The sequence below is a fragment of the Anser cygnoides genome, chromosome 29, assembly GCF_040182565.1.
Source record: "Anser cygnoides isolate HZ-2024a breed goose chromosome 29, Taihu_goose_T2T_genome, whole genome shotgun sequence".
In the NCBI taxonomy this organism is placed as follows: Eukaryota; Metazoa; Chordata; class Aves; order Anseriformes; family Anatidae; genus Anser; species Anser cygnoides.
Genome location: NC_089901.1, coordinates 2,318,293 through 2,329,960, shown reverse-complemented (window position 1 = coordinate 2,329,960; position 11,668 = coordinate 2,318,293). Strand labels below are relative to the sequence as shown.

The 11,668-nt window shown below is 65.0% G+C and overlaps 2 protein-coding genes across 2 annotated transcripts; one reads left to right on the top strand and one right to left on the bottom strand.

Moving 5' to 3' along the window:
- Positions 1-117: 117 nt before the first annotated feature.
- CCDC22 (coiled-coil domain containing 22) lies at positions 118-7,785 on the top strand. Its single transcript, XM_066984836.1, is given in 21 exon segments — positions 118-487; positions 1,127-1,304; positions 1,413-1,542; positions 1,632-1,707; positions 1,709-1,733; positions 1,830-1,895; positions 2,548-2,683; positions 2,686-2,711; positions 2,822-2,958; positions 2,960-3,011; positions 3,943-4,014; positions 4,127-4,246; positions 4,335-4,365; positions 4,368-4,453; positions 5,146-5,262; positions 5,916-6,017; positions 6,109-6,216; positions 6,461-6,556; positions 6,845-6,904; positions 7,122-7,213; positions 7,507-7,785. Coding segments are annotated over 21 exon segments (1,866 nt in total). The 5' UTR covers positions 118-437; the 3' UTR covers positions 7,613-7,785.
- Positions 7,786-7,960: 175 nt separating this feature from the next.
- On the bottom strand, positions 7,961-10,838 carry LOC136787401 (forkhead box protein P3-like; the record flags this gene model as incomplete). The annotated part of the gene is made up of 7 exons (XM_066984586.1): positions 7,961-8,176; positions 8,833-8,934; positions 9,598-9,661; positions 9,960-10,027; positions 10,449-10,524; positions 10,606-10,715; positions 10,812-10,838. Coding segments are annotated over 7 exons (663 nt in total), but the record flags the coding sequence as incomplete, so codon positions are not given.
- Between the last annotated feature and the right edge of the window lie 830 nt (positions 10,839-11,668).

Here is an 11,668-nt window from a genome sequence, read left to right as displayed (position 1 = left end):
CGGGCGGCCTCACTTCCGGGGGCGGCCCCCGGCACGTGACGCGGGGCGGCGCTGGGCCGGCCTCACTTCCGGGGGCGGCCCCCGGCACGTGACGCGGGGCGGTGCTGGGCCGGCCTCACTTCCGGGGGCGGCCCCCGGCACGTGACGCGGGGCGGCGCTGGGCCGGCGGAGCGGGGCCGAGGGAGCCCCAAATCCTTGGGGTTTCGCCCCAAATCCTGGGGATCCCCCCCCCCAGGAGCCTTTCCCTGCCCCTAGGATCAATGGGGGGCCCGGGGGTGGGAGAAGAGAGGGGGTGAGGACGGTTTAGGGGCACCCGAACCCCTTTTCTCTGCGCTGATCCCCCCCTAAAGGATTTGGGGACCCTAAAAAAAGGGATTTTGGGGCTCCCCCCCAAAAAGAAAAGGATTTGGGACCCCCCCGCCCCCAGCTCTGCCACCATGGAGGAGGTGGACAAAATCCTGATCCACTCCCTGCGACAAGTGGGGACGTGAGTGCGGGGGGGGTTGTTTTGGGGGGGGGGGGTAAAAATTGGGGGGGGGGACCCTGAGAAATTTGGGGAGGTCTGGGGGGGGATGTGGGGTTGGGAGGGAAGTGGAGGTGTTGGGGGGTGACACTAAAAGTGTTGGGGGGTGACCCTAAAAGTTGGGGGGGGGTCCTAAAATTTGGTGGGGAATCCTAAAAAAATGGAGGGGGAATCCTAAAAAAATAGAGGGGAATCCTAAAAAATAGAGGGGGAATCCTAAAAAAATGGAGGGGGAATCCTAAAAAAATGGAGGGGGAATCCTAAAAAAATGGAGGGGGAATCCTAAAAAAAATGGAGGGGAATCCTAAAAAATGGAGGGGGAATCCAAAAAAAATGGAGGGGGAATCCTAAAAAAATGGAGGGGAATCCTAAAAAAATGGAGGGGAAATCCTAAAAAAGGGGGGCTTTTGGGGTCACCGTGGGGGGCACTAGGGGGAATTTGGGGGTGTTTGGGAGCTGGGGAGCAGACCCTGGGGAAGGTTTTGGGGTGGGGGGCGCCCGCAGAGCTTCGCGCGTCCCTGGGGAGATCTGGGGGTGCTGGGTTGGGGGGGGCAGCCCCCCGAAATGAACGCCCCCGCCCTATAAAACAAAAACCCCGAGCAGGTCGGTGCCCCGAGAGGTGCAGAGCGTGCGGGAGCTGAGCCCGGAGCTGGTGGTGGAGGCGGCGGTGCGGTGCCTGCGCGCCGTGCGCCCGGCCCTGGGGGGGCCGCTCAGCCCCCAGCTGCCCCCCGGCATCTCGGCGCGCTTCCGCCTCGCCTCCGACTTGGCCTCCGCCTGCCAGGTAACCCCCCCAAAAAAAAAATAAATAAATATGGGGGGGGACACACACCCCCACACACGATGGGGGGGTCCCTTTTGGGGTGAGCGACCCCCCTTGCCCCCCCCCCAGGAGCTGGGATTTGGGGGCGACGTGGGCTACCAGACGTTCCTGTACAGCTCCGAGCACGACACGCGCCGCCTCCTGCTCTTCCTGGTGGAGAAGCTGCCGCGGGACGAGAGCGAGGGGGCCGAGCCCCCCGGTAGGGTTTTGGGGTGTTTTTTTTAACGGGGGGGGGGGGGGGCACCGTCAGGGCCAGGCTGAACCCACCCCCCCGTTTTAAATCCCCAGGGAAATCGGGGGCGCTGCTGCGGGCGGTGGGCGCCCGCATCAGGGAGCAGCTGGGGACCCCTGGGTGCCCCCCTGCCGCCCCCCCGGCTGCAGCGCCTGCAGGTGAGTGCTGGGGGGGGGCACCCCAAAACTCCCCCCTTACATCCCAATGTTTGGAGGGGGGTAATTAAGGGATTAATTATTGCCCCCCCCCCCCAGGGCACTGCTCACCTGCGCCCCTTCACCACCTGCCCCTTGGTCCTGCCCCAGAGTGGGGGCCCCCAGGTAAAAATTTGGGGGGGGGATTTTGGGGTGCAGGGGGGAGCTATGGGGAGGCTCAGGGTCTTTTCTTTTGGGGGGGTCTTTTTATTTTTTGGGGGTCTTTTTATATATTTATTTATTTATTTTTGGGGCGGTCTTTATTTTGGGGAGGGGTCTTTATATTTTGGGGGGTCTTTATATTTTGGGGGGGTCTTTATATTTTGGGGGGGTCTTTATATTTTGGGGAGGGGTCTTTATTTGGGGGGGCTTTTTATTTTGGGAGGGGTCTTTATTTTTTGAGGGGTCTTTTATTTTGGGGAGGGGTCTTTATTTTTGGGGGGGGGCTTTTTATTTTGGGGAGGGGTCTTTATTTTTTGAGGGGTCTTTTATTTTGGGGAGGGGTCCTTATTTTTTGGGGGGGGCTTTATTTTTTGGGGAGGGTGTCTTTTTATTTTAGGGTGGTTTTTATTTTAGGGAGGGTTTTGGGGAGGGGTCTTTTTATTCTGGGGGGTCTTTCTTATGGGGGCTCTTTTTATTTTGGGGGGGCTCTTTTTATTTGTAAGAGGTGAGTTTCGCTTGGGGGGGGTCCTCTTTGATCGTTTTCGGGGGATTCAGGGCAGTGGGGAGCTCGAGGCGGGGGGGGGCATTGCTTACCCCTCGTCCGCCCCCCCCAGAGCTGCAGGAGTATTTTAGGGGAGCGGCCCCCCCGTGACGGAGCAGCCCCCCTGCCCGCCTGGACCCCCCGGCGCTGCTGGAGGCCCACGCGGCCCAGCTGAGCGCCCGCCGCGACTGGGAGGCCGAGTGGGGGGCCCCGGGCTGGCCTCGCGCCTGCCCCCCCAGGTGAGAGCCCCACCGGGTCTAAACCCTAAAATTTTATTGGCGGGGGGGGGCACAACTGGTTTTGATGTCCCTATGGGTCTGACCCCCCCCTTTATTGTCCCCCCCCCCAGGAATATGTGGGGCGGAAGCGGCAGCGGGCCCGGCTGCGGGCCCTCGAGCCCCTGCGCCAGGTTTGCCCCCCCCGCCCCAGGGCCCCCCTGGACCCCGCCTGGCTCCAGGAGGCTTTTGGGGCCGGGGGGGCGGGGGGCCCTGCCCAAGGGCTCCCGCTTCACCCGCACCCAGCACCTGACCCACGAGCAGGTAGGGGGGCTGTTTGGGGGGGGGGGTTGTTTGGGGTGGGGGTTGTTTGGGGTGGGGGGGTTGTTTGGGGTCAGGGGGTTGTTTGGGGTTGTTTGGGGTCAGGGGGTTTGGGGTTGTTTGGGGTCAGGGGGTCGGGGGGGGGCTGTTTGGGGTGGGGGGGGTTGTTTGGGGTCAGGGGGTCGGGGGGGGGGTTGTTTGGGGTCAGGGGGGTTGTTTGGGGTTGTTTGGGGTCAGGGGGTCGGGGGGGTTTGTTTGGGGTGGGGGGGTTGTTTGGGGTCGGGGGGGTTGTTTGGGGTTGTTTGGGGTGGGGGGGGTTGTTTGGGGTTGTTTGGGGTGTGGGGGGGTTGTTTGGGGTCGGGGGGGTTGTTTGGGGTTGTTTGGGGTGTGGGGGTTGTTTGGGGTCGGGGGGTTGTTTGGGGTTGTTTGGGGTCAGGGGGGTTGTTTGGGGTGGGGGGGTTGTTTGGGGTCGGGGGGGTCTTTGGGGTTGTTTGGGGTTGGGGGGCATCATTTGGGGCCGGGGGGGTTGTTTGGGATCGGGGGGTTGTTTGGGGTTTGTTTGGGGTCGGGGGGTTGTTTGGGGTGGGGGGGTTGTTTGGGGTCGGGGGGTCGGGGGGAGGTTGTTTGGGGTCGGGGGGGTTTTTTGGGATCGGGGGGGTCTTTGGGGTTGTTTGGGGTCGAGGCGGTTGTTTGGGGTGGGGGGAGTTGTTTGGGGTCGGGGGGGGTCTTTGGGATTGGGGGGCATCATTTGGGGCCGGGGGGATTGTTTGGGATTGGGGGGGTTGTTTGGGGTTGTTTGGGGTTGGGGGCCATTGTTTGGGGTTGGGGGGTCGGGGGGAGGTTGTTTGGGGTCGGGGGGCGTTTGGGGTTGGGGGGGTTGTTTAGGATGGGGGGTTGTTTTTGGGGGGGGGGCTGACCCGGTTTCATCCCGCAGGACCCCCAAATCCTGCTGCAGCAGATGCAAACGGCCGCCGAGAGCGTGCTCCCCTCCAAGAGCTCCGAGGAGGTACGGGGCTCGTTCACTCTGGAACCTACTGATGGCCCCGTTTTCTTTTTTTGGAGGGGGGGGGGGGGCGAGGACCCCCACCTCACTTCCCTGTGCCCCCCCCAAATTCCAGGAGGCAGGAGCCCGCCAGGCCGGCGAGGAGGCGGCGCTGGAGGAAAACTTGGCCCGCTTGGAGGCCGACATCGAAGGCTGCCGTAGTGAGCTGCGGGACGCCCAGCTGAGCCTCACCCAGGTGGGTGTTTTTTTTGGGGGGGGACACACATTTTGGGGTAGGGGGGCGTTTTGGGGTGCCCTAACGGTCCCGTGTCCCCCCCCCCGAGGTGGAGGCGGAGGTGCAGCAAGGCCGCTTGGCGCTGGGGGCCGCGAGGCCGCGCTGAGGCTGAAGGCGCGGGCGGTCGAGCTGCTGCCGGACGCGCAGAGCAATATGGACAAGCTGCAGGTGGGGGCTTTTTTATGGGGGGGGGCGCTTTTTTGGGGGGTGTGGGCACCCCTGGGACTGGGGGGGGGTTGGGGGAGGCTGTAGGGCCGGCTGGGGGGCAGCGGGGGGATAAGGGGGTTTTGGGGGGGGGAGTTGCGGGGCGCAATTGTGCTGATGTTTGTGGGGGTTGTAGGGGCCGTTTTGGGGTTGTAGGGGCCGTTTTGGGGTTGTGGGGGCCGTTTTGGGGTTGTAGGGGCCGTTTTGGGGTTGCGGGGGCCAGTTTGGGGTTGCAGGAGCAGTTTTTGGGGTGCTGAGGCCACTTTTGGGGTGCCGAGGCCAGTTTTGGGGTGTTAAAAACACTTTCGGGGTTGTTGGGACTGGCTTGGGGGTGCTGGGGCCAGTTCTGGGGTGTCGAGACCGCTTTTGGGGTGCTGGGGCCACTTTTGGGGTATTGAGGCCAATTTTGGGATGTTGAGGCCACTTTTGGGGTCGTTGGGGCTGGCTTGGGGGTGCTGGAGCTGGTTTTGGGGTGCTGGGCCCACTTTTGGGGTGTTGGGGCCACTTGTGGGGTTGTTGGGACCGGCTTAGGGTTACCGGGGCTGATTTCGGGGTGCTGCGGTGCATTTCGAGGGGACCCGGGGGAGGCTCCCGGGGTGATTTTTGGGGGTGCGGGGTGGTTTTGGGGGGCTCACGGCCGGTTTTGGGGCGCGCAGCTGGTGGTGGAGGCCAGCAGCCGGCGCATCGTCAGCCTGGCGGCGCAGTGGGAGCGGCACCGGGGCCCCCTCCTCGCCGAGTACCGGCACCTCCGGGCCCTGCGCGACTCCGCTCAGGTGAGGGGGGGGGCTTTTTGGGGGCGTTCCTATGGATTTAGGGTGTTGGGGACCCTCTTTTTTTTTTTTTTTAGGGGGAGGTCTCCAGGGGCTCAGGGGGTCCCCGGGTAGGTTTTGGGGTCCCCAGGACCCATCCCAGTGGGGTCGGGGTGTCCCGAAGGGTTCTGGGATTCCCCGGGGGTCTGGGGCGCCTTCTCGGGGAGTTTTGGGGTCCCCTGGTTTCTCCGTGGTAGGTTTTGGGGACCCTTGGGGTGGGTTTGGGGTTCCTTGGGTCCCTCTGTTAGGTTTTGGGGACCGCGGGGGCTCTGAGGTCCCCTTCCTGGTGGGTTTGGGGTCCCTGGATCCCCTTCTCAGTAGGTTTTAGGGTCCCAAGGGCGCTGGGGTCCCTTTTGGGGTGAAGTTTTGGGGTCCCTGGGTCCTGCTTGCAGCAGATTTTAGGGTCCTTGGGGGCTCCCCCCCCCAGTGGGTTTTGGGGCGGGATCAGTCCGTTTTGTGATCTGGCATTCCCGGGGACTCCCCGTCGCTTCGGGGCTCGAAGGTCCCGTCCCCGCTGGGTTTTTGGGGTCCGAGGCTCCTCGTGTGGGTGTGGGGGGGCCCTCGGCGGGTTTTGGGGTGCCCTAAAGCCCCCACACCACCCCCCTCCCCGGTCCCAGCTGGAGTCCTCGCGGCGGCTGGCGGAGATCCGAGCCCTGCACGAGCGGAGCCGCTCGGCGGCCGAGGAGGCGCGGCGCAAGGAGGAGGTCTACAAGCAGCTGGTGAGCGAAAGCAAGGAGGGGGAGGGACTTTTTTTGGGGTGGGGGGTCGGAGGGACCCCCCCCCTTAAAATTAACCCCCCCCCCGAGGCAGGTGGTGGAGCTGGAGGCGCTGCCCCGCGACGTCTCCCGCGCCGTCTACACCCAGCGCATCCTGGAGATCGTGGGCAACATCCGCAAGCAGAAGGAGGAGATCGGCAAGGTTTTTTTGGGGGGGGGGGCCAAAATAATTTTGGGGGGGGTTAACGGGGCGGGGGGCAATTTTTGGGGTCCCCGTGGCTTTCGGGAAGGGGCCTGGGGGGGTGTTTTGGGGGCGTTTGGTCCTTTTGGAGGGCTTGGGGGGGCGGTGGTGATGGGGGTAGGCGGTGGGTAAAAATGGGGGGGAACCCCAAAACTGGGGGTCGGGGGGGGGCAGCACCCCAAGATTGAGGTGCCCCCCCCCAAAGATCCTGGTGGACACGCGGGCGCTGCAGAAGGAGATCAACGCCCTGGTGGGGAAGCTGGAGCGGACGTTCAGTGTCACCGACGAGCTGCTCTTCAAGGTTTCGGGGGGCCCTAAAAATTCGGGGGGGCCCTAAAAATTCGGGGGGCCCTAAAAATTCGGGGGGGGCCTAAAAATTTGGGGGAGGCCCTAAAAAAATTGGGGGCCCTAAAAATTTGGTGGGGGGGCTGAGAGGTTTGGGGGATCCCTGAGGAGGTTGGGGGGGGGCTCTGGGGGATTAAAGGGGATTTTGGGGGGGCACGGGGACGCTTTGGGGTAGCTAATGGGAATTGGGGGGGGCACAATTTGGGGTGCTGCCCCCCCCCAAAAATTGTTCTGTGCCCCCCAGGATGCCAAGCGGGATGAGGTGGTGAGGAAGGCCTACAAGTACCTGGCGGCGCTGCATGAGGTAAACGGGGGGGCTTTTTTTTGGGGGGGGGGTTGGATTTTGGGGTGCTCACAGCGAGATGAGTTACGGGGGAAGCCAAAACCTAATGGGGGGCTTTCTTTGGAGGGGGGCAGGCGGGATTGGGGGGAGCGGGTGGAGTTAGAGGGGTGCTGGGGGGTGAGGGGGAAGGTGAAGATTTTTGGGGTGTCCCCCCCCTTAATTGTGTCCCCCCCCCCAGAACTGTGCCCAGCTCATCCAGACCATCGAGGACACGGGCACGATCCAGCGGGAGATCCGCGACCTGGAGGAGCAGGTGGGGGCTTCGGGGGGGCAGGATGCGATTTGGGGGGGCTGGGGGGGGGGCAGGATGCGATTTGGGGGGGCACGATGAATTTAGGGCCCCCCAGGGCTATCGGGGCCCCCCGGGGCTATTGGGGCATCCACTTGTGTATCCCCTTTTCCATCCGTCCCCCCAAACGCGTGTCCCCAAATCTTGCTGTGTCCCCCCCAAACTTCGTGCCCCCCACCCCAAACTTTATGGGAGCCCCCAAACTTCGTGTGGGCCCCCCCCCCCCAATTTTTGGGGACCCCCCCCCCAATTATTTTCTGTCCCCAAGGTCGAGGGAGACGAGCGCCAAGCCCCCCGCCAGCCTCGACCGCATCCTCAGTGACTGCCGGGCACTGCGGGAGGAGAACGCCCTGCTGGCGGCCCGAGCCCGCCACGCCTGAACCCCATAAAACCCCAAAACCCCCCAAAAAATCTTGGGGGGGGGTCCCCGCCAGCGCCCCCAAGCCCTGTGGGGTTTGGGGGACCCTGGGAGGGGAGTGGGGGCGCCCCCCGAAACACATCGACGGCGGAGGAGGTTTCTTTACGGTGCCAATAAAGAGCCGCCACCACGGTTTTGGGGTGTCGTGTTCTTCTTGGGGGGAGGGGAATTTGGGGACCCCCGTGCCCCCCCAGTGGGGTTTTGGGGTTCCCCTGTACCCCCCCCCGCTGCGGTTTTTGGGGTCCCCCTCAGCTCCGGGGGGCAGAAAGTACTTGAGGTCGCAGTCCCTGCGGGCGGATTGGGGACGGGTTTAGGGGGATTTGGGGGGGGGGTTTAGGGCACCCCGGTGGTTTTGGGGTGGCGGGGGGGAGGTTTTGGGGTGCGGGGGGGAAGTTTTGGGGTACCTGGGGTAGCGCTGCCCCCTCTTGCGCCGGAATTCGGCCTCGTCCACGGTCCAGACGGCGCCGCGCACGTTCTCCACCCGCACGAAGCACTTGTGGAGGCTCAGGTTGTGGCGCACGGCGTTCTGGGGGGGGGGGGGGCGGGGGGTAAAAATGGGGTCACCCCACAAAATTTGGGGTCCCCCCTCCCCACCGCCCCGTTTTGGGGGTTTCAGGGTAGGCTGGGGGGCTTTGGGCAAGCCCCGGGGGAGTTTTGGTGTTCCACGGTGCAGGTAAGGGGATTTTGGGGTGCTGGGGGGCACAAGGGGGGTTTTGGGGTCCCAGCTGAGTTTTGGGGTACCGGGGGGGGGTCCCAGGAGGAGTTTTTGGGGTCCCAGGAGGAGTTTTTGGGGTCCCAGGAGGAGTTTTTGGGGTCCCAGGAGGAATTTTGGGGTCCCGTCTTCCCTATTACCATGCTGGGGAGGTTCCTGAGCCCTCCCCAATATGGAGAGGATTTTTGGGGGGGGGTCCCAGCTCCTGGGGGGGCACTTTTGGGGTTGGGGGGGTTATTGGGGTCCCCCTTTCCCCCGCTGGGATTTTGGGGTGTTGGGGGGGATTTGGAGGAGCAGTTTTTGGGGTCCCCCTTTCCCTACTACCATATGGGGAGGTTCCTGAGCCCTCCCCGATCCGGAGAGGATTTGGGGGGGGTCCCAGCTCCTGGGGGGCACTTTTGGGGTTGGGGGGGGTTATTGGGGTCCCCCTTTCCCCCGGTGGGATTTTGGGGTGCCGGGGGGGTCCCCACCTTCCAGGTGGCGGTGTTGTGGCGGAAGTACCCGAACATGCGGCTGAACCAGTGGTAGATCTCGCCCAGGGTGCGCTGCCGCTGGGGGGACTCCAGGATGGCCTGGGGGGGGGAATATTTTTTTTGGGGGGGGGGGGGGGCAATTTGGGGTTATAGGGACACGGGGGGGGGCAGCGTGGTCTGGGGGGGTCGGTGCGGTCTGGGGGGGGTCATTGGGGGGGCGCAGGATAAAGGGGCGCGGGGACAAAAGGGGGTATGGGATAAATGGGGGTAGGGACAAAAAATTGGGGGGGGGCAAGGGGGGGATTTGGGATGGGGTGGGGGGGGTTATGGGGTGGGGGGGTCCCACAAACCCCATTATGGTTATGGGGGGGGCACAAGGGGGGCACAGCGGGTTTTGGAGACCCAGGGGGAAAGGGGGGGGGATGGGGGCACTTGGGGGGGCTCCAAGGATGTTTTTGGGGTGGGGTGGGGGGTCATGGGGATGGGGGGGGTATGGAAATATGGGGGGGGCTCCGGATGGTGGGGGGGGTTATGGGGTGGGGGGGGGGGTTATGGGGTTGGGGGGGGGCATAAATTGACAAGGAGATGGATGGGAAAAGGCAGCAGAAAGGGGGGCAGGGATTGGGGGGGGGATAAAGGAGGGGGGGGGATGTAAAGGATTGGGGGGGGGGGGCTAAAGGATTTTGGGGGGGGGTCTTAAAGGGTTTGGGGGGGTCCTAAAGGGTTTGGGGGGTCCTAAAGGGTTTGGGGGGGGTCACTCACCCAGCGAATGAGCATGGCGTAGGTGTAGGGGGCCGGGCGGTGCTGAGCCGGTAGTACTCCAATTCTGGGGGGGGGGGGCAGCAGAAAATGGGGTACCTGCCCCCCCTCGCAATTTTGGGGACCCCCCTCCGCGATTTTGGGAGCCCCCCCCCCACGCTCACCTGGGCAGAGCCTGCCGTGGTCCCAAGGGTGCCCCGGGGGGGCAGCGGGGGCTCGGCGTCCTCCCCATGGCGGGGGGCCCCCGGCTGCGTCCTTCCCGGGGGGGGGCCTAAGGAGGGGGGGCACAGAGACAGGTCAGGGGGTGTTTTTTTTGGGGGGGGGGTCGCCACCCCCCGTTTTGGGGGTCCCCCCCCTGCCCTTACCGTGCTGGGGGGCCCCTCCGGATGAGCTGCGCCTGCAACAGCCCCAGGCGGTGCCGCTCGCGGGCCAGCTGGGGGGGGGGGGCAAAATTTGGGGGGGGGGGTTAATTTTTATTTGGGGGGGCAGAAGTTTTGGGGGGTTGTGGTTTTTTTTTTTGGGGGGGGGCTTTTTTTTTTAAAGGGGGGTGTTTGGGGGCACGAGGCGGGAGGGACAAAGGTTGGGGGGGCATGGGGGTGGGTTGGGGGGCACTTTTTTGGGGGGGGGGGCACATTTTGGGGGGGCAGTGAGATGGATGGGGGGGCACAATTGGGGGGGGCGAGGAGGACATGGATTGGGGGGGGGCACGGGTTTGGGGGGGCACAAGGTGGCAGGGAGTTGGCAAAGGAAGAGATGGGGACCGCAGTGAAATGGTGGGGGGGGGCTGGTTTTTTTGGGGGGGGGGCTGGAATATTTGGGGGGGGGGTCAGGGGGGTCTGCCCCCCCCCCCCCACCTGCTGCTCCAGCTCCTGGATCCGCTCCAGCTGCCGCAGGCACTGCGCCACCTCCCCCAGGTCACAGCGGGGCGCCCTGGGGGGGGCAAAAAATATTTGGGGGGGGGGGGCTCAGGTGGGTGCCCCCCCCCCCAAAAAAAAAAACACCGTCACTCACCTGGGGGGCTGGGGGGCGGCGCTGGGGGGGGCTCGCTCCCCGGCGGGGGGGGCGAAGGGGCCCGGTCGCGGCTGGGGGGTCCTTGGGGCCCCACTCGAAGCTGGGGAGGCCTGGAAGGGGATTTTTTTTTTTGGGGGGGGGGGGTCATAAGGATGCCCCCCCCCCTTCTTAATTTGGGGGTGCGGGGCTCGGGGGGGGGGGCTCACCTTGCGCCGGGGGGAGCCGCGTCCGCATCACCAGCACCCCGGGGTGGTGGACGTGCAGGAGGGGGGCACGAGCCCCCTCGGGGGGCACCTGTGGGGGAAAATGGGGGGGGGGGGGAGAAGGTGAGACCCCCCCCACAATTTGGGGTCCCCCCCCCCCCAGATTCAACCCCCACCTGCGCGTGCCGGGGGAGCCCCTCGCCGTGGGTCAGCACCGTGGGGGCGATCCTGGGGGGCGCGGGGGGCGGCGGAGCCTGGGGGGGGGGGGCACAGAAAAAGGGGGTGGGGGGGGACATTGGGGGGGGGGGGATTGTGTCCCCCCCCTTTGTCCCCCCCCCCCCCCCCCCTCCTTCCCCCGTGTGACGCGGGGCCGTGCGTCACGGCAAGTCCCGGCCCCCGCCTGCGTGGGTGGCGGTGCCCCCCCAGGCTCCCAGTTACACCAGTTCCCATCCCAGTGCCTCCCAGTGTCACTCTGGGGGGGCCTCCTGTGCGCCCCCCCCCCCTTTTGTCCGCCCCCCCCCAAGATGTTCGGGGTGCTGCCCCAGTGCTCCCAGTTTGGCCTGGGCCCGCGCCCAGTTTGAGAGCTCTGCGCGGCTCCCAGTTCATCCCAGTGCCTCCCAGTTCATCCCAGCGCCCCCGAGTTCATCCCAGCGCATCCCAATGAGCCCCGGTCCCTCCCAGTCCTTTCCGACACCCCCTCTGGTCCCTCCCAGTGCTCCCCAGTCCATCCCAATCCCTCCCAGTGCCCCCCCAACACTCCTCCAGTCCCTCCCAGCAACCCCCAGTCCCCTCCCAGTCATTCCCAGTCCCAGTCCTCTCTTGGTATCCTCCCAGTCCATCCCAGTGCCTCCCAGCACCCT